This window comes from Thalassophryne amazonica, chromosome 5 (assembly GCF_902500255.1).
Source record: "Thalassophryne amazonica chromosome 5, fThaAma1.1, whole genome shotgun sequence".
NCBI classification, from domain to species: Eukaryota; Metazoa; Chordata; class Actinopteri; order Batrachoidiformes; family Batrachoididae; genus Thalassophryne; species Thalassophryne amazonica.
This window is the reverse complement of record NC_047107.1, coordinates 118,214,865-118,234,677: the sequence shown is the minus strand read 5'-3', so window position 1 is coordinate 118,234,677 and position 19,813 is coordinate 118,214,865. Positions and strand designations below refer to the sequence as shown.

At 41.7% G+C, this 19,813-nt stretch overlaps 1 protein-coding gene across 2 annotated transcripts; it reads right to left on the bottom strand.

The window, feature by feature from the left end:
• Nucleotides 1–476: 476 nt before the first annotated feature.
• LOC117511189 (zinc finger protein OZF-like) lies at nt 477–17,679 on the bottom strand. 2 transcript variants are annotated; one of them, XM_034171185.1, is made up of 2 exons: nt 17,440–17,679; nt 477–1,866 (listed from the first exon to the last, which is right to left on the bottom strand). In XM_034171185.1, exons 1-2 carry the CDS (start codon nt 17,603–17,605, stop codon nt 752–754), a joined length of 1,281 nt encoding a protein of 426 aa, XP_034027076.1. In that variant the 5' UTR covers nt 17,606–17,679; the 3' UTR covers nt 477–751. The 2 variants fall into 2 exon arrangements, with proteins under 2 accessions (XP_034027076.1, XP_034027075.1); XM_034171184.1 differs by having other exon boundaries at nt 17,416–17,678.
• Between the last annotated feature and the right edge of the window lie 2,134 nt (nt 17,680–19,813).

Genomic DNA, 19,813 nt, shown 5'->3' with positions numbered 1-19,813 from the left:
TTGTCACTGTAAAACACCTACTGTGATTGAAAATGAATGGCAGCAGGTCGCTTTGTCTCCGTCTCTTATAGCTAAAGTTACAAAGGGGTGATGGGGGTCCCAGCCATGCTTAACACCACTGTTAACAAATCCATCAGATTGACCCCTGCTGGGCAAAACTACCTCACGGCACCAAAGGGTTTTTGTCTGCATTGTTTATTCGGAAAGTTTCTATATCAGCAAAATTAATGCCGACACAAATATGTTCATGATAGGCCTATATCGGCTGATATTATCATTCACGTAATACATCAATTGGACTCCACTACAAATGTATTTTTGTCAAACTGAAATTTACAGTGCTGTGTAGATTAGGGACATAAAGCTGGGAAACATTGTATATGTAGATAATTGTCAAATAAAAAGTTCTGATAAGTCCTTTTGTTAACTCCTTTATTGCAAACATTTCATAGTGACTAAAAAAAAAAAAAAAAAAAATCCTCTGTGGAATGCCAAGTGTCTCAGATTATATTTTTTTGTTAAACTGTTACCACAAATTTCGCAACAATAAAGATCTTCCGTGCAGAGTCTTGTGAAATTTAAAATGTTTTTCTTTTTTTTTTTTTGCATCAAGAAAAACGTTTCTTATGAACTCAACAGCTGAATGTCCTGTATGGCCGTGTAGCACAAACTGAACAACTAAGTGGTTTCTCATCAGAAAGCCAAATCTGTCCACACTCACGAATGGATAAATGACTTATCTCCTAATTTATTACTCATGAATTGTCATGTGTCTTTTTAGATGGCTCATAGAGCCAAATCCTTTATCACACACTGTGCAGCAGTATGGTTTCTCTGCACTGTGACTCATCATATGTACATTCAGAGTGCCCTTTTGCCGAAATCGCCTCCCACATTTAAAGCAGCTAAAAGGCTTCTCGCCTGTGCCAAGGTGAGTAAGCATGTGTTTCTCCAGACTCCTCCTCTCGCTAAACTGCTTACTACACTTAGAGCAGCTAAACGGTTTCTCTCCTGTGTGGATTTTCATGTGTGTGTTCAGACTGCTTTTTTGTGTGAACCTCGTGTTACACACGGAGCAGCTGAATGGTTTCTCTCCTGTGTGAACTGCCATGTGTCTCTTCAGGTGGCTCTTGGAGCTGTAGATTTTCATGCAGACTTTGCAGCTAAACGGATTCTCTTCACTGTGACTCATCATGTGTATGTTCAGAGTGCCCTCTTGGCTAAATCGCCTCCCACACTTAAAACAGATAAATGGTTTCTTCTTCCCTGTGTGACTTCTCAAAAATCCTGTCATATGGCCCTGTTCTTCATCGATAACAGAGCCGCTAAATGGGTTCTCTGAGGTTTTGGTTTCAGTATCATTGACAGAGACTTCGTCATTTTTTGGACAGTTCAAACCTGGTTCCCGCTTGCTGGTCTCGATCCAGTCATCACTGTCTTCAGTCTCCGATTCAGATGGGTTTGTACTGCTGTCACCGGGGCGCAGCTGGAAATGACTCTCTAGATCCGGGTTGCCGATTTCTGATCCTCCACACGACTGTCCATCAATTTCTGCTTCCACATGCTCAGTTAAGATGTTGGACAAAGACTCATCTGCAAACTCTGCTCGGATGTGATGAAGCTGGGAGGACTGAGGCTTCTCGCCATCATTTCCACTCTCCACATGAACAGGCGGAAACGGCGTCTTCAGGATATCAGCCTCATCCAGACTCTGAAGCCGTGCTTGCTGCAGACTCATCCCAGGTTCGAGCTGTTTTTCCTTCATCTGTAAGGACTGTGCATCCTCCACATCCACACATACGATGCAGTCCGGCTGCTCAGGAGGAATCTCAGGTTGTTTGCCCACCAACACCACCTGCTGTTCATCTGCACAAACCACACACACACACACACACACACACTATGATAAACCATGTTTGTGAAACCCTATGAATTCCTGGTATAAACTTACATTTAAATGTCTTATAATCACTATGTACCTTTTAGTTGATGCACTACCATCTACACCTATTTAAGATGTGGCAAAAAGCATTAGGTCAGAGGCAAAGTTTGGAGAATTTATCCCAATGTTAACAATATTAAAATTGGTAACACTTGTTCTAGAATGCGCCACTGACATTTGCAACAGATGGCCCGGGCATTCATCAGTACATGGGTTGCTCAATTTGGCACTCCATCTGACTTTTCTTCAGACAGGGGCTTACAGTTTATGTCCAAGCTCTGGAACGCAATCGCAGACAGCCTGGGTGTGAAGTTCCACCGGACCACGGCGTGTCACCCCCAGGCTACTGGACTGTGCGAGCACTTTAATCATTTCATAAAAGACACTCTGCAGACAGACGGTGGTTGGGTGGACAGGCTACCGTAGGTCATGCTGGGCCTAAGGACTACCCCCAAGGAAGACCTCCACATTCCTCATCAGCGGAGTTGGTTTATGGGCAACCACTACGGGTCCCCGGGGATTTTATACCCGACACCACCACACCAACAGAGTGAGTTCTCCAGGACAAAGTTAAGCTTTTCACACCTGTGCCTACTTCACAACAAGGCTCCCCGCCTGCCTACATGCAGCCACACCTACAGTTTGCGGACTACATTTTTATTTATCATGACGCTCACAGAGGACTGCTACAGCCCCATATGACGGCCGTTTCAGGTACTGAAAACTGGACAAAAACTTTGTCGATGACAATGACAAGAAGGCCAAATGCATTTCAGTGGACTGCCTCAAGTTGGCCCACCTGTATGTGGACAGGCACAATAAGCTAGCCTGTCTCCCTGCACGGTGCCGCCCGCCTCACCAGCCCAGGTGGACGGCGATGGCTCCTTTATGCCACAGCGCCTCTGACACCCCGATACGAAGAAGCTGTTGTGGCCGGATAATTCCCCTGCCCCCTCTATAATGGTTTCCCCTTTTTGTTGTTCTTCCTTATGGTGAATTCTGGGGGGGATCTGTGTGGCGGACACGCAACATGTTGTTCAAACATAAATTCACCAAGTCAGATTGCCACCTGTGGTTACAATGTGTCCAGGTCTTTATGGTAAAACCTGTCTCACGTGTATGTGAATTATCTGCTTTATACATGTTAATAAGCCAAAGACACGTACACCAATTTCTCGGGAGGCCCTCTGCCAGGCGATATACAACTGCTTGTCCTCAAAGCTGTCTGATAACCCATATTCGAATGCTGACCACTCATTGCATGGTGTCAAGAGCAGGCAACAGTCTGCACCTGCTGTGTTTGTAACAGCTGACCCGGTCCTTTGATGTTTTACTGTCGGGACTCCCTTGGTGTGAGAATCCGGGCCAAGCCTTATAAAAGTCTGTATGTGAAAGTTTTTCAGTGTGCTTTTCATGGAATAAAGGGACATGTTTTGCATTACTGAAATGTAGAAATTGTCTCTTTATTTTGCCTGGCTCAATTTCTACACAGCTTGGAGCATCTATCTTTGGGAAGTTTTGCCCATTCTTCATGCAGCACCTCTCAAGCTCCATCAGGTTGGATGGGGAGCATCTGAGCTCAGCCATTTTCAGATCTCTCCAGAGATGTTCAATTGGATTCAGGTCTGGCTAGGTCACGCAAGGACATTCACAGAATTGTCCTGAAGCCACTCCTTTGATGTCTGGACATTGTCTTGCTGAAAGATGATCTGCCGTCCCAGTCTGAGATCAAGAGCACTGTTTTCATCCAGGATGTCTCTGTACATTGTTGCATTCATCTTTCCCTCAATCCTGACTAGTCTCCCAGTTTCTGCAACTGAAAAACATCCCCACAGCATGATGCTGCCACCACCATTCTTCACTGTAGGAATGGTACCTGGTTTCCTCCAAATATAACACTTGACATTCATGTCAAAGAGTTCAATCTGTCTCATCAGAGCAGAGAATTTTTCTTCTCATGGTCCAAGAGTCCTTCAGGTGCCTTTTGTCAAACTCCAGGTGGGCTGCCATGTGCCTTTTACTAAGGAGTGGCTTCCGTCTGGCCACTCTACCATACAGGCCTGATTGGGGCCTGTACGGTATGGTCATCTGCTGCAGAGATGGTTGTCCTTCTGGAAGGTTCTCCTCTCTCCACACAGGAATGCTGGAGCTCTGATAGAGTGACCATCGGGTTCTTGGTCAGCTCCCTGACTAAGGCCCTTCTCCCACGATCACTCAGTTGAGACAGGCAGCCAGCTCTAGGAAGAGTCCTGGTGTATCCGAACACCTTCCATTTAAGAATGATGGAGACCACTGTGCTCATTGGGATCTTCAAAGCAGCAGAAATGTTTCTGTACCCTTCCCCAGATTTGTGCCTTGAGACAATCCTGTCTCAGAGGTCTCCAGACAATACCTTTGACTTCATGCTTGGTTTGTGCTCTGACACGCACTGTCAACTGTGGGACCTTATATATAAAGACAGGTATGTGCCTTTCTAAATCATGCCCAGTCAACTGACTTTACCCCAGGTGGACCCCAATTAAGTTGTAGAAACACCTCAAGGATTATCATTGGAAACAGGATGCATCTGAGCTCAATTTTGAGCTTCATGGAAAAGGCTCTGAATACTTCTGTACATGTGCTTTCTTAGATGATTTTATTTCTAATAAATTTTCAAATATCTCTCCAACACTGCATCCAGGTGGACAACAGGAGGAGTGACACACCCTTTAAGTGTCAGGCCTGTGTGACCCCCTGTTCTTGTGTTGGACAGGAATTATTTATTTGCATGGCGCAAATAATTTATTGTTTTGTAAATAGTTGTACAAGAAACACCTGAAGCATTTCCTGTATCTTAATGTAAATGTTGTATATAACTTTGCTTGCTACATTTATGCAACGTTTTTGAAATTTACAATTTATATTTTCATTCTAAGTTATAAAAATGGCTCGTTAAACATGTTTTCACAGTACAAAACAAAAACTTTTACACTGGTTTTATGTTTTTGTGTGAATTTAGGTCAATTGTGTTGTGCTGAAAAATATGACATCAAACATGGCAAAGTAAACAGTTTTTAAGGTAATTTATAAAGGTAAAACCAAAAGTAGTCCAAAACTGCAGCAGCATTTTGGAGGCAAGTTGGAGGCATGCAAGAGAAGAATAGTTAACACCAGCAGAAAGTGCATTACAGTAATCAAGTCTGGAGCTGATGAAAGTATGAATGGCTGTCTGAAGATCATGTCTACTGAGAAAGCGCTTTACTTTATCCAGAAGACGTAGCTGGAAAAAACGTGATGTGACAAGAGTTTATCTGTTGATCAAACCTCAAACAGCTGTTAAATGCATACTAACCCCAAGAGCCATAATCATTTACATATTTATGGCTTCCTGAACTCTAAATTGCCTGATCTTAAAGCCAGAAGACCTGCTCACATATGTATGTGTATCCGAAGATTGACAGGACTCCAAATGCATACTTATTCATGTTAATTAAGTGTCAGGGATGGCATTTCATGTTTCAAACACAAGTTTGTCTGGTTTGGGAAGGTTTTCAATATCACTTCATTTGTGATTCTGAGAGAGAATGACCTTCTGACAGGCAACATTTTCAAGATCAGCTGTCAAGCGTTTGAACATGGACACCCATATATCTTTGTCGGCATGTCAGCCAGTTCCATCTCAAGATCGGGTTGACTTACACCTGCATATGCATTCATATTCATCTGGGATGGATCGATGCTCAATGGAGTGACAGGGAAGAATGATGTGGTTTTTTTCCTCTCTGAACTCACAGAATTGTTTCCCAAACAATATTTGCATTGTGATTCCAGACACGCAGCAAAGCGTTTCAGCACCTCCCTTCTGGACAGCCCCCAGATTTTGTTATGCAGCAGGAGATCAGAAAGCGCGCCGTGAACCATGAGATCAGAATGCGCGCCGTCCACCATGAGATCAGAATGCACGCCGTCCACCATGAGATCAGAATGCGCGCTGTCCAACTCACCCAGTAACAAACGGAACTGATGGAGATTTAAACCTTTTCCATGATTTTGCTGACAATCTGAATGACGACATTCATTACTTCTGTACATTCTGGAGGAAATGTTTGAGCGCACAGTGCCCCTTGGTGCAGGATGCAGTGAAATTTCAGCAGCTTTCTATCCACCGACTTCTGCAGTAAAGTCCTTCTGCACTTCTGTCATACTCGGTGCCCCATCAGTAGCCACTGACACCAAGTGGGTGGTGTTTACTTCTTTAGCTCTAAAACAATCCTCCCCACGTGTTTGGCCTTTTAGTGGCATCAATTCAATCATTTCTTCCTGTGGCCCCACAGAGTTCACATATCGGCAGAACAGCACCATTTGTTCAATAGCACTTTTGTCTTTGGACTCGCCACAGGCGATTGAGTGTGCCAAAGCTGAATTGTTGTCTTTAATTTGCTGTCTGATTTTCTGCACAATTTCACTTTTGTTTTTGAAGTCCGAGAATAGATGTTCTGAAATCTTAATGAATGATTCTTTTATGTATTCTCCATCTGTGAACTGGCTTCCCGTGCCCGACTATTTCCTAATCAGCCACAAAACTAGCATATGTGGTTGAATTTGAAGCCTTAATCCACTTCCATGAAATGTTTTTCCTCAAGTCAACCTTCCAAATCAGTCCCAAAACGGCCTTTTCTCCCTCCTCTCCATCTGGATATTTTCCAGCAAAGGCTATGTGTTAATTCTCAAAATGTCTCGCAACATTTGATGTTTCACTGTTTGCCAATTTGTCACCACATATCAAGCATACTGGCAACACCAGTCTCATCAGCAGTGAAAGCATATGATTCTGCCCATGGAGCATTAAACGTTCTGTTTGCTTCAGGAATGTTTCTTTTCTTGGATTTATCAATCGTTGACCTACAGGGGGTTCAATAGCTCAATAAATCTTGCTGTCAGGTGTTGCACATTGTTGCGACGCATATTTTGAGTGACAAAAGATGAAAAACGTTTTATTTTAATGTTACAAGAACACCATAATCTTCAAATTTAGAATTACATTGGGAAAAAAATGAACAAAGTAAAAAAAAAACATTTAAATTAAATACTCATTTAGTTCAGGCAGGAGATACAGAATATAACAAACCAGAACAAACCGTCTAAAAAATAGTTTTCATCCAAAGGGAATCATGGCACTTAACTCTTCAAGGTGAAATAGTATGTTCAGTATGCAATACTGGCAGTCTTTTTCACCCAGTACAACCTGTGACCGTACCATTCCTGTCCATAAACAGTGCAATTTGTTTTATATATTTTTTTTTAGATGTTTTATTCCTGTTCATAGTCAGTGCAATATGTTTTTATGTTTTTAAACTATTTATTACTCTTAACTCACGAGCCGAAGCACTTTCAATTTCGTTGTGACTTTGTAAAAAGTAACAATGACAATAAAGACTATCTATCGTATCTATCTATAAGTACGCTGTACTTGTCTATAAGCTGCAGGTCTCCACGTTGTAACATGAGATATTTACACAAAGATGTTAGAAAGATTTTTTTAACATCTAATTAAATGTGTACCGTAAATGCTTTTTTCCCCTCAAGTGTTACACATAAATATTGATGCGCATGTCATCCAGCGAGCGTGCAGTGTCCCTGTTCCACACAGAGAACTGAGCAATTTTATAACTTTTTCTTGAGATTTCATCGCATGTGCAGCCAGGATCGCATGGAGGCTGTGGTAAATGAGACGTCAATGAGGTGCTGTGACTTTTTCGACTTGTTGTGCCAAGACAGAGAACCAGTGGGGGGGGGAGAGAAGGCTCTGCTCTGCTAACTGATCTGACGGCACAAAGTGCCGCAGAGCGACTTTTCTTCGCTAAAATGCACAGGTAAGACCTTATATTTACACTGTGTGTGTGTGTGTGAATTCAGACCGCATGAGGAGCGCAGATTTCAGGAAATCATCTGACAGCATCAAATAACATATTTGTTGTTTATCTGAGAACATTTTATTTAACTTATTACCAGGCAGCACTTTGCAATTATTTTACTGTCCTGTTTGTATAATGTTACAATAAATTGTTGGTTTAAACAACAAGCAAATTTAGGTTTTGCATTTTGTTCCCATACTGTACCGAAAATAAACCGAACTGTGACCTCAAAACAGAGGTAAGTATCGAACCGTGATTTTTGTGTATTGTTATACCCCTACACTGCAGTGATCGGTCGCATCACTGGAGGTGATGAAGCAGCCTGCAGGAGTGAGGTGGCCAGTCTAGTGTCATGGTGTGAGGACAACAACCTCACCATCAACACAGACATGAGGAAGGAGAAGACACCTCATCATCCACTGTTTATCTGGCAGCTTGAAGTGGAGAGTTTGAGCAGCCTTAAATGCCTGGGTGTTGACATCAGTGAGAAGCTCACCTGGACACTGAACACCCCACAGCTGGTTAAGAAGGTCCAACAAGGGCTGTATTTCCTGAGGAGCATTTTAACCAACTACCTCACAATGTGGTATGGCAGCACTACTGCTGCAGACTGCAGTCGCCTGCAGAGACTGCTGAGAGGATCACCAGGAGTCCACTGCCCACTCTGCAGTGCATCTACCACCACAGAGTCCACAGGAGAGCTGCCTCCATGCTCAAAGAACCCACCAACCCACAACACTGACTGTTCACACAAGACTAAAAAACTTTCTTCTCCTCTGCCACCAGAGAGGAGTCACAATTCAATTTCAATTAATTTCATTTATATAGCACCAAATCACAACAGAGCCGTGTCTCAAAGTGCTTCACATGAGTAAAGCCTCGGTCCCACTGAATATTAAGCCATGCATTATGTGCCCCAAATGGTTGTGTCAGCGATTATTCAAAAAATTATCCACGTTTTAAGCCGTCACGTATCCGCTACTAAGGTGCCTCTATGTGCCTCTCGTGGGCCAGCCTGTCTCGTGTCGCCGCATATGAGCCACGTCAAGCCACATACGATCCATGTAGCGCCATGTAAATGTGACGTTGGTGCACGTTTAGGCATGGGTTTGGTCCAAACCTCCAGCCTTCCCACACTTGGTCCCTTTAAAGTGTGGGCTTTCAATTCACAGCATCCATTCATGATGTTGTCACATTTTTTAAAGGCAGTCCAAAAATAGATGCTCCAGTACATTCCGGCTGGTGTGCGCCGTGCATCAGGCTGTTGTTCACCTGTTACAGAGTCATTAAATACACCAGACCAGCTTGAACCAAACCACGAGTTCCTGGACAATCGCTTCTGCGCTTCCTGTCGCCGGCTTTATTTCTTTTGACACTGTGATCCCACTTTTAACTTTGTGTTCATCCGTTAATGTCTGCAAAATCACTCTTTCGCGTGTGCGCTGCTGTTCTGCGTTCCTGGACAGCCGTCTCTGTGCTCCTTCTCGCTGGCTTTATTTCTTCCATGGCTTTAAACACAGTCATTTTCACACTGTGATCCAACTTTTAACTTTGTGTTTGTTTGTTATTGACTGCAAAATCACTCTTTGGCGTTCTGCCTAAATGCTCGTTTTGAGTGCGAGTCATTGCACCAGTGCGCGCGCACACAGCGGAGCTCCTCATCCATTAACAAGATATTAAATCTATCATAGACATACTTTTACAGCTGATTATATAGAATGAATGAACATGCAACTGTTTTACCAAGCTATTAAAATAAAAACATTACGAATAACTACCTTTTAGCTGCTTCAAACCTGTTCTCCACTTCATGGAGCAGGGGAGAGAGAGAGAGAAAAAAAACAAACAAACAAACAAAAAAAAAAAAACAGGCAGAATTGTGTGCGCAAGAGGGCTGAGCTTCTCCAAAAAACAGCCTCTTCCGGTCCTCGTAGCTGCCAGACACTCGGATAATGGCCTTTTACAGCCTTATCCTCACCACTAACATGCTTCTATAATCCTCATTAGTCCTTGTAGTAACTCGTACGCAAACTGCCCCACGCTTTTGTTGCTAAATTTTGAACATCTTGAAATTAGCACAATGCTCAGAGATGAGCCTCGTTAACCGAATATACTGCCTCTTAGAACCACTATTCTCCCACGATAGTTGAATACCTCCTCTTGTAGCAACAAAAGCATGCTGCGTGGCTCGTTATTCATCCTTCATTATTTGGTGGGACCAGGGCTTAAGTTCTAACCTTACCAACTCCTAGAGAAAGCACACAAGTGACAGTGGTGAGGAAAAACTCATTCTGATGATACTGAGGAAGAAACCTCAAGCAGACCAGACTCAGAAGTGGCCCACAACCACGGAGTACACATTTGCATTTTGCACAACTGTGTTGCACATTCCATTACACATCCCATTGCAGGTATCAGACACTTTGTATATATCAGATATTTTTACCATTGTATTTTTTTTTTCATTCTATTATTTACTATTTATATATAACTCAGCACCAGTATGAACAGCAAAGTAAGAATTTCATTGCACGGAGAAACATGTTTCTTCTTGCTGTATATTACAATAAACACTTCGAATCTTGAATCATTTTCCCCCTTAGTCATAGATTTCTATGTCCCCACTTTAAAAATGTTCCATTCCAGAAAATATTATCAATTGTGAATTCTGAGGTGATCTGGCTAATATTTAGGGGGAGCACAGTGAGGTTATAATTCTCTGCAAATTTAAGTTTGCAATGGGGGGGGGGGGGGGGCAGTATATGTGGTAGATGGTATAAATTGTATAAATTTGGCCTATGGTAGAGATTTGGACTCCACCAACCAATCGCAATAATGTTTGTTGATGCAAGCACAGAGATGACAGAGCAGCAGGAGCTGGTTAAAATAAATGATGCACACTTCAAGCTCTATACCCGTTTTAAAATTCTGTTAATAGGCCTATTATAATGTGAATTACGCTTAATAATTTTTGCAAATGTTATGGTCATATTTGGTGCACGTATTTGCAGAAAGCCTGAGCAAGAAGTCTCATTTCCTCATTTAAGTCTGTCTCGGGACAGGAAAGCAGAGAAAAAAAAAACATGCCTTCCCATTTATCATTGGTGGAAACGTATGACCTAAGCCAATCAGGATCACCAACCCACATGGGGTGGTCTCTGACGAGTTTCTGGACAAAATGTCACCAAAGGCAGACAAAAGTACTAACACTGCCTCCAGCTGGACAGAAGCAAGAATGCCAAAGTGTGAGGTCACTCCAATGTCCAAAATTACATGTCCAACACAAGTCAGAGAAGTCTTGTTTTGGACAGGAATTGATTTTCTGAGTGGCACAAATAGAATTTGTGTGGCATCTTGTTGCATGCACATAGTTGTACAAAAAACACCTGAAGCATTTCCTGCATTTTAATGTAAATAGTTGTATTTAGTAAGGATGTCCCGATCAGGTTTTTTGGGCACCGATCCGATTCCGAGTCATTTGATTTTGAGTATCTGCCGATACCGAGTCCCGATCCAATACTTTAAAAAACTGAATGAACAATGAACAAATGCTAAATACATAATATTTTCATTTTAATCACCTTATTTTATTATCACTTATACAGTGCACTTCTCCTTGAGGTCGCTTGAACAATCAAGTAATAATCTACCAGACTTAAAAAAAAAATGTACAAATTTATAATTTTATATAATCTGAAATAACAGGTGGTTTTAATTTAGAGATGAAAGGTTTCTAAAAAACCATTTATTGATAAAGCTATTTTAATTACAAGTGTTCTAAACTTTTAGGACAGCGCGAAGCTACGTCACAGCTCAGAGCATCGAAAGTTGGATTGGGTTGAACTTATGTTTTTTCTTTTGTTCAATTTAAAAAATAATAATAAAATAAAATAAAAAAGACTGGGTTGAACTTTGACCGCATCAGCCTGCCGACAAGCGGCAATGCATGCTCCCCTCAGAAGCGTCACTTTAGTTCGGAATTTGACGCCTCTAAAAAGCAACACGTCTCATTGAAAATAATGCTTTTTAGAATGATTCTTGATGCCTCTGACGCTTCCAACGCGTGAAAGGGCCATTAATCTGCAATAATGAGCTTGAAATAGCGCTGATCAAAATAATGAGGATGAAGTCTACATCGGATTCTTGATCGGGATGCAATGCCCGATTTCGATCAAGTCTGAAACTTCGTGATCAGGCCCGATTTCTGATCACGTGATCGGATCAGGACATCCCTAGTATTTAACTTTGTTTGGTTTTTTGCTACATTTGTTCATGTTTTTGAAATTTACAATTTATATTTGCACTCTACGTTACTAAAATGGTGTTTGTGTTCACTGCACTATTTTGCACTATAGAGCGCTGAGTTTTAATTTTAAGTTTTAAGATCAACACAATAAATGTTCTCAAAATTACAATATATATGTTTTTGTTGTTTTTATTTATTTATTTATTTATTTATAATCAATTCAGTTTTGCTAAGGGACTATATAACTCATTCAGAAACACTTCCATCATTTTTACACTTTAGTTTATATTGTGATTTACGTATATAACAGCTGAGGGGATTGTCATTTCATTGGTGCTTTGTATGTCACATGACATGGATTAATTTGTCCCATTTGTGTTGCATTGCATTTAGAGTGCAGTTTGATTCCATTTAGAGTGCAAATTTGGTTCCATATGTTTGGTACCATTGCACTCTGTACACATGGGCACACATACACACACAAGCGTGTTCATACATGCACATGAGTGTGCCCATACGTGCTCATGCACGCGCGTGCGCGCACACACATACATACACACACACACAAAACAGATCCACTGAGCTGTCTGCAGGCTGTTAGCAGGAAGAAAGAATGAAAAGCTAGACTAATTTCTGACCATGGAACTGTATATAAGAACTAGAGAGCGCAGTCCCAATGCTGTACACTAAACGAAAACATCCCTTCATGGACAGCGACATAACGTCTCCTAACCGGGCAAAATATTGATGAAGTACCCGGATGTTAATGCATTTTCAATGGAGATTCACGACTGAACACACTCAGAAAAATGCTCGCAAAATACGTGTTAAAATGCCATTTTGCCCTGATATCGAGATAGTAAAATTTAATTACATTAAATTATGTCAGGAAAGTATTAAACTTACTCTGACACACACACATTTCCAAATATTAGTGTTGAAAGTTACACGGATCTGCGCTAAGCTACGCTGCTAGGCTGAGCTGCTGCTGTGTTCAATGCAACACGGCTCCTAAAGCCATTACAATACACACACACACACACATATATATATATATATATATATTTTTTTTTTTTTTTTTTTTTTTTTTACACAATTATCCTTTATTGACGGAGTTTCATTCATGAAGTCAGCGGTGCGGGTACACATTTCTATGTGTGGGTGTGACTGTGAGCAGCACAGCGCGGGTCATTATAATCTCATTATTTTAAGGTGCAAATTTAAAAAAAATCCCCAGTCTTGTTGAACAATTTGAATTACTAACAACAAGTATTTTAACTAGACATTGGTCTAGCAGTGGAAAATATCAACTAGACATAAGTGAAGAGGTAATGGTCCGTGTCATCGGGCGACACAGGTACGGCAGGAGACATACAGCTGCTTATCATCCAAATATCACGGACAAAGTGACAAGAAGAACCAAAACCACTTACTTATGGAAGGAAATATTGTCTCCCTTGTTACTCCGTTTGTGGCTTTGCCAACATGCGCAGCTTTCCGGCATATTCCACCTGTTTCTTGATGAGACTAAGTGAACTTTTATGCATGCAAATCACTAACTTGCCCGGAATTAAAATGCCGATCACGCCTCCTTTGTCGGCACACGGCTCAGCGCTACTGCGCTCTCTAGTTCTTATATACAGCTCCATGTTTCTGACATGATTTTTTTTTTCCACTGCACTGAGGATGTACACAGTCTTTTTTTTTTTTGGTACTACACGCGCACACAAGCGCTGACTCGATTGTGTGTGCGCACACACGGGGGACAACGACACGATGATTTGATTGAGCTAACTGACGTTGCTAATTCTTGTAACACACATACACAAAATCCACTCCGCTGTAAGCCGTCTGGATGCATGAAGAATGGTTCCGATGAAAAGTTAACGTGATTTTTGGCTGGAGTGAGGAACTACACAGTCTTTTTTTATGGAAGTCCAAAGTCGGTGCACAGCATCAATGGACTACACGTCACAATTTGGACTTCAGCAGCAGAACACCAAAATGTACGTCCCTTTTCTGTTGTTTATGAATTAATAAAATATCAAATGACAAGGATTTATTTTAGCCATTATATAAAACAAATAACGAATGTTTTTACATTCTTTCAATGGAACGAATATTTAATTTGGTGAAAGCTGGAACATACCTCATTGAATGGTTTGCAGACAAGCGTCGACTCCATTGTGTGTGCGCGCACGCGCGGGGGACAACGGCTGGGGCAAACCATTCAACGAGGTTTGTTCCAGCTTTCACCGAATTAAATATTCGTACCATTAAACTCATGAACATTCATTATTTGTATAATATACCGTTACCGTGAAAAGATTCAATTTATACTGCAATATGAATGTTAGGTCATATTGTCCAGCCCTAGTTTGCAATTTTCCTGATTTAGACGAGTGGCATATATGACTCTCTGACAAAATAAAGACAGTAGAGTGTGCCTATTGAAATTTCATGAAAAAAAAAAAAAATTTCAAGGCAGTTTTATTTCCCAACAACTTTCAGTACCAGTTTCATACCTCATGCCATTCTGTCTGTTACAGAAATTAGCACAGAATACAGAATTTGGAGAGGAAACATCCCTCTCTGCCTTCTACTGTGTTAAGAGACAATATAAACAATAAACAAAGTGTATATTATTTGAAATCATAAATGTGGACTTTTTTATGGTTTTTGAAGAATTTCAAAGCCTTCGTGGCCCCTTAAATATATTTTGATTTTGCTGAAATTTGTGCTGTAGTAATTTCTTGGGTAGTGTAACAAAATAAACCTGGGGACAAGATGGTTTTCAAAACTTTTTGAAAAAAGTGGGAAAATGATGCACCCTACTCTGCAGTCTGTTCTTTGCTCTCTGTGTCCTCACAATCAATCAATCAATTTTTTATATAGCGCCAAATCACAACAAACAGTTGCCCCAAGGCGCTCCACATTGCAAGGCAAGGCCATACAATAATTATGTAAAACCCCAACGGTCAAAACGACCCCCTGTGAGCAAGCACTTGGCTACAGTGGGAAGGAAAAACTCCCTTTTAACAGGAAGAAACCTCCAGCAGAACCAGGCTCAGGGAGGGGCAGTCTTCTGCTGGGACTGGTTGGGGCTGAGGGAGAGAACCAGGAAAAAGACATGCTGTGGAGGGGAGCAGAGATCGATCACTAATGATTAAATGCAGAGTGGTGCATACAGAGCAAAAAGAGAAAGAAACAGTGCATCATGGGAACCCCCCAGCAGTCTACGTCTATAGCAGCATAACTAAGGGATGGTTCAGGGTCACCTGATCCAGCCCTAACTATAAGCTTTAGCAAAAAGGAAGTTTTAAGCCTAATCTTAAAAGTAGAGAGGGTGTCTGTCTCCCTGATCTGAATTGTGAGCTGGTTCCACAGGAGAGGAGCCTGAAAGCTGAAGGCTCTGCCTCCCATTCTACTCTTACAAACCCTAGGAACTACAAGTAAGCCTGCAGTCTGAGAGCGAAGCGCTCTATTGGGGTGATATGGTACTACGAGGTCCCTAAGATAAGATGGGACCTGATTATTCAAAACCTTATAAGTAAGAAGAAGAATTTTAAATTCTATTCTAGAATTAACAGGAAGCCAATGAAGAGAGGCCAATATGGGTGAGACAATCTGAGACATGGAAGGGAACTCTGCGCAAAACAGCAGACTGACAGCTCGCAGCATCAAACTCTGATGTAAACAGAGGGAGTTAAGGTTTTCCAGGGAGCTAGTTGCCCTGCTTAGTAGTGTAATGAGTAAAGTGGTTGGGACTCTCACAGGTCACAATCTCTTCAAAAGACATAGAACGGTAATGAAATACCAATAGGTCAGTATATGTACAGCTTGTTGGGAGGAACCTGAGATGTCTGTCCATTTTTTGGGCCAATGTCCAGCATGGTGGAGACTGAGGCAAAGGTTCTTGAGTTCCTTTATCTTGGAACCTGACCAGATTAGGAAACTAAACCTAAGAAACCTGGTATCCTTTATCAGGGGTACCAAAAGGTTTAACTAAGAACCTTTATTATGGGGGGAGAGCAATGGTCCCATTTGTGGCCTACGCTGTGTTGGGCTGATAGTCCACTCTCTCTTCCCTAACCTAATCTAAACACAGGGAGTGATTACAGGTGCATGTGCAGAACATGTTACACTGGTTCTTCGATAATACCGTGATCCGGTAGAGACCCTGAACAGGCACCAGTATGAAAATCATGGCCAAAGTGGGTAAAGTAGAAGTTTGTCTGAGCTACCCTGGCTACAGGCCAGACAACAGAGTGTGGTAGCTACATGAAATAGGACATGTTTATACATTCTTACTGTGATTTTTGCCAAGTTTTTGGGGGAAAAAATTATTGTGTTTATTACAAACGAGATTGCTGGCGTCATATTCCTGGAATCAATGTTATGTATTTACGGAAGAATTAATCACCGAGGGTAAGGCTGTATGCTAGGAATAACACTTAAAAAATAATAAATAAATAAATAAATCTGCATTTTGGCGAAGGAGCGCAGAGCCAACACAAGGGAGCGCTGTGCCCCCATTTCCCAGTTTAGAAAGACCCCGAAGATGTACTGGAACTCATTTAGATAGGATGTCAGAAATAGACAACTTCAGGGTCCCGTCATCCTTTGCGCACATGGAGTTGCTCCAGTCTCATTCTAACATGGCACTGCATGGAGAGCCATCATTTCCTTGCAAGTATTGGGAAATTAAGGACTTTTTGGAATGGGAATATTGATGGCACGGAACATGGATGCGATTCAAAAAAAAATCTATGCATACATTAACTTGTGTTTGAATACTTTTGGCAAACCACATTTCATGCTGGTTTGCCTTTCTTTTCCTTGTGCCTGACATGCAATGATGTCATTTTCGTTATTTACAACTTGAGTTGAACTGGAACCACTCCTGGGACCCTAAAAGACTCCATACAGAATCAGAATTATTGACTTCTGGCATCCAAAAGAATGCAGATTTTTCTCTCTTCTGTATCTGCAGGAAATCTATACATTTTACACCCATCTTCAGATAGATGTTTGCAACCATACGCGCATACATCTCAACAACCCGTCGGGTTGAGATGTTGTGATTCCGAGTCTGATCGCCGTCTGATTGGAAACAACATGGCGCCTGACTGTCGCCAATCTGTAGGTAGACGCTCTACAGCCAATGACGGCGTCCCCTCTAGTCATTATTCATCTCTATGGTGGCCACACCGTTAACTAGCTTAGCATAGCGCCAACACACTTACAAATCCTGCGGAGACGCTTCAGTAAAAGTACATCTGAAACGTAACAGCGCTGTTGTTTGAATATGTGACAATAATAAAAGAACAAACCTGCTACTTGTACTTGAAACTGACCAAAAACAGCTTGTAGCAGTTTATGCTGTCGGCTGTTCTCCTCTTTTGACCGCTTAAGTTCTTGCTCATATTCTACAAAGGTTCTCTCAAACAGAATATAGATGTCTTCGGCGGCTGCAGCTAAACGCTGACTCACTAACTCTCTCATTAACTCAACTTTAGACATTTTTTTGAAAAACCTCCGTCGAAACGAATCTGTGCTGCTCTGCTAGCTTAACCGTGTTGCCAGGTCTGGTGAGAGAAACAAGCATCGCCGTTCAGACAAGAAACTAACAAAACAGCAAAATGTAAAAAAAAAAAAAAAAAAAAAGAAAAATGCCCCAAATGGTTTGTTTCGGCAACACACAGCTGGTTAATATATATATATATATATATATATATATATATATATATATATATATATATATATATATATATATATATATATATATATATAAAAAAAATGAAAAACAATTATATATTTGAGCGTTTTATTAAGTTATAATAAAGCATTTTTCTGAACCTCTTCATTTCATTTATTCAGATAAAAATTATATATGCACAGTGGGTACAAATATAAGAACAGAAGATTACACTTAAAGTACTCATAAAATAATACTAAAAATAATAAGAATAATTCCAAACAGGTCCTTGGAAAAAAGAAGACATTTGGCCAGAACGGTTTGGACATTAAAAGAGAAAAAGAAAGAAAAAAAAATAAAAATAATAAGATACTGAAATGACGAATAACCTAAAATTACAAATTAAACTATACAACAAACTAAAAAATAATACAGAAAAAAATAATAATGAGAGTGAGGGGACGGTGGAGCGTGAGATTGGCCGGAGAATTGGCGCAGCAGAGGCAGTGTTGCATTCGCTGTACCGTACTGTTGTGACAAAGAGGGAGCTGAGCCAAAAGGTGAAGTTCTCGATCTATTGGTCAATCTTCATTCCTCTCACCTATGGTCATGAGGGTTGGGTCATGACTGAAAGAACTAGACTGGGGTACATTTGGCCGAATTGGGCTTCCTTAGGAGGGTGGCTGGCGTCTCCCTTAGAGATAGGGTGAGACGTTCGGTCATCCGTGGGGAGCTCAGAGTAGAGCCGCTGCTCCTTTGCATTGAAAGGAGCCAGCTGAGGTGGTTCGGGCAACTGGTAAGGATACCCCCTGGGTGCCTCTCTGGGGAGGTGTTCCAGGCATGTCCATCTGGGAGGAGCCCCGGGGAAGACCCAGGACTAGGTGGAGAGATTATGTCTCCACATTGGCCTGGGAACGCCTCGGGATCCCCCAGTCAGAGATGGTCAATGTGGCTCAGGAAAGGGAAGTCTGGGGTCCCCTGCTGGAGCTGTTGCCCCCGTGACCTGCAAATATTGCTCATTTTGAAATGGATGCCTGCAACACATTTCAAAAAAGCTGGGACAGTGTTATGTTTACCACTGTGTTACAGCACCTTTCCTTCTAACAACACTCAATAAGCGTTTGGGAACTGAGGACACTAATTGTTGAAGCTTTGTAGGTGGAATTCTTTCCCATTATTGCTTGATGTACGACTTCAGTTGTTCAACAGTCCGGGGTCTCCATTGTCATATTTTGCGCTTCATAATGTGCCACACATTTTCAATGGTTGACAGGTCTGGACTGCAGGCAGACCGGTCTAGTACCCGCACTCTTTTACTACGAAGCCATGCTGTTGTAACACGTGCAGAATGTGGCTTAGCATTGTCTTGCTGATATAAGCAGAGACGTCCCTGAAAAAGACGCTGCTTGGATGGCAGCATGTGTTGCTCCAAAACCTGGATGTACCTTTCAGCATTGATGGTGCCATCACAGATGTGTAAGGTGCCCATGCCATGGGCACTAACATACCCCCATACCATCACAGATGCTGGCTTTTGAACTTTGCGCTGGTAACACTCTGGATGGTCTTTTTCCTCTTTTGTCCGGAGGACACAACGTCCATGATTTCCAAAAACAATTTGAAACATGGACTCATCTGACCACAGCACACTTTTCCACTTTCGTCTGTCCATTTCAAATGAGCTCGGGACCAGAGAAGGTGGCAGTGTTTCTGGATGTTGTTGATGTATGGCTTTCAATTTGCATGGTAGAGTTTTAACTTGCACTTGTAGATGTAGCGACAAACTGTGTTAACTGACAATGATTTTCTGAAGTGTTCCTGAGCTCACGCAGTAAGATCCTTTACACAATGATATTGTTGGGAAAGTGTAGGTACACGGACCCACAACAGGGGGCGCAAATGAACGGACAATGGAGGAGGTCAAATAACAACACTTTACTGTTGTGAATGGGCACAACAAATACAACAGATTACAACAATAGACAAAAAGCCAAATCACAAAAGGTGTCGTGTGGGCAGGCTCGAAGATAGGA